The sequence below is a fragment of the Trichomonas vaginalis genome, chromosome IV (assembly GCF_026262505.1).
Source record: "Trichomonas vaginalis G3 chromosome IV, whole genome shotgun sequence".
In the NCBI taxonomy this organism is placed as follows: Eukaryota; Parabasalia; order Trichomonadida; family Trichomonadidae; genus Trichomonas; species Trichomonas vaginalis.
Genome location: NC_067206.1, coordinates 8,205,744 through 8,208,049, shown reverse-complemented (window position 1 = coordinate 8,208,049; position 2,306 = coordinate 8,205,744). Strand labels below are relative to the sequence as shown.

At 33.7% G+C, this 2,306-nt stretch overlaps 1 protein-coding gene across 1 annotated transcript, besides 2 other annotated features; it reads right to left on the bottom strand.

The window, feature by feature from the left end:
• On the bottom strand, window positions 1-978 carry TVAGG3_0050860 (organellar and viral DNA polymerase type B; the record flags this gene model as incomplete). The annotated part of the gene is made up of 1 exon (XM_051221031.1): window positions 1-978. The coding sequence occupies one exon, from the start codon at window positions 976-978 to the stop codon at window positions 1-3; it is 978 nt and encodes a 325-aa protein (XP_051106017.1).
• Window positions 1-2,306: part of a mobile genetic element that runs on past both edges of the window.
• Window positions 1-2,306: part of a mobile genetic element that runs on past both edges of the window.

Below are 2,306 nucleotides of genomic sequence, written 5' to 3'. Positions count from 1 at the left end.
TCAGAACTTAAGCTTTCTTATGAATGAAGTCTTAGTCTGAATAGAAAAGTTAAACTTTTCCTCAAATGCAAGTGTAGCAGACTTACATAAGTCAAATCCAATCTCTTGACCGTCATAAAGTGCTTTGTAAAGTTTCATTAAACTGAACTCAGAGTCTTTGTCATATGTTCCAACAGGTATGTGAATGTTCTTATCTTCATTGTAATAGCATTGTATAGCTTCAGGAAACATTTCATTTGCTGTTAAAGCAAGGACGTCTTGTTTGACACCTTTGCAACGTGCATGGAATGCAACTTCATTTAAATCGTTAGTGAGTAAGTCTATGTAAGTCTTCTTTCCACAAAATATTGACTTGTATGCTAAACTTTGTTTTCCAGGTGTTATTTCTGCGAAGTCAGAATGGAACTGACCTAATGTTTTACCAATAAGTTCTCTACCGTATCTCTTCTTAAACTCTGCTGCAAGCTTTGGTATGTCTTCATTGAAAATATGCATGCTATCACAGTCCTGGTAAAATATTTGAAGTCCCATATCTTCTGCAGTACAGAATACTTCGTTCATTATTCTCTTCGACATTGACAGAATATTAACACCAAGTGGACAGAAGTTAAAGTATCTGCAAATGCTTTTCGTTAGCTTGAAAATAGTTTTATCCGAACCATCCAAACCTTCGAACTTCACTATATGGTTGTAGTTTCTTATAGCATATCTTATAGCATCTTTGTCATCTACTATGGTTATTTTTGACTCAATAGGAGATAGAATAGTTTTGCCATAAATACTGTTCAGAATGAGCTTTATATTTTCTTGCAAAGGATTTCCTTCTTTCTTATACTTTAACCTTAACTCAAACAACTTCTTTACTTCATCTCTTATTCTTATATCTCTGTTTCCATCGTAATAGTATCCTTGCAACACTTCACATTTGACACCTTGATATTTTATGAGGTCTTGTAATGTTATATGGTCAACATACATTAAACAGCAAGTATTTGAACTTCTGGGAACGTTAAGTTCTAGATTTAGTTCAGGGTCACAAACTATTAAAGGAAAGTGTCTATGTATGCCAATCTCTTTTATCTTAATGAGAACAAAGAAGCCAGACATAAACTTTTCACCAATGGGTTCCTTTTGGTCGTCATCAAATAAATGTTTCATGAGATACTCTTTGCTTAACATTTCTTTCTTCATAACCTTTGGAATACCTTCTAAAGTATAAAGTCTTGCTATAGCTGATGGATATAATGAAACAGCGTCGAAATCAGCAATGAGTTTCTCTTTACTCTTTTGTTTAATGTTATCTGACAACATACATCTTCCACCTTGAATGCATCTCGAAATAAACTCTCTTGGTTTATTTGAGAGGTCATAAAGATTTCCATTCGGGAAGTACACTCTGTTCTCAAATAATTTGTTAGCAATTGAACAAATACTAACGTAGTCATAAACGTTTAAATCAAATTCTTTCAATATGTCATTGCGGAACTTAACAAAACCTTCTCTTAAAATTCTTACATCTTGTTTGCAATAAAATGTACTATACTTTTCTAAGTCGAAGTGGTTCTCATCTATTCTGCAACCTTTGATGGAATCTATGTTTTTCATGAATGTATCTGCATCCCGGATAAACTTACATGCTTCAGAAATGACACCAGTTCTGTTGTCATTTGCTAACAAAGTACTGCTGTAGTAGTTGTATGGAAATACTTCTTTCGGTCCTGTTTGTAAGTTAAACATAGCAGGAAATAGTTTAGGCTTCTTATTTACAAACTGTAAGAGTCTTTTATAATAATTGCCCGTCCTTTATATAAGCCAGTTATTTGCATTGTTCGTGAACCTTTAATGATGGGAGTTCCTTTCACTTCTGTCATGTGTCTTAAGATGAAGTTTATGTCATAACTGAGGTTATGGAAATATATTAAACTCTTGTCAGGAAGTCGCTCCAAAATTCTGTTGCACAGTTTTGACCCCATATGCTTTCACTCACTGAACCATCTTCACTGTCATAACATATGTTAAAAGCTTTATGAAAGCCATCGGTACTGCACTCAAAGTCAGCAAAGAAAACGTGCTCAGGAATGAACTTACATTTTAGCTTTATTTACTTCTTTTGACTCTACTTTCTCCTTCAGTTGTACACAATACTTTGGAGCATATGACAAGTCTTTAAATGGTGCAAGGTTCTGTTTATATAAGTCAGTAGTATATGTGAAAAGTTCTCCATAAGAAATAGGTTCGAAATATATGCACTCCCACAATGTTTTCATAACATCCCATAGTGTTGTTCTATCATGCGAACAATATTT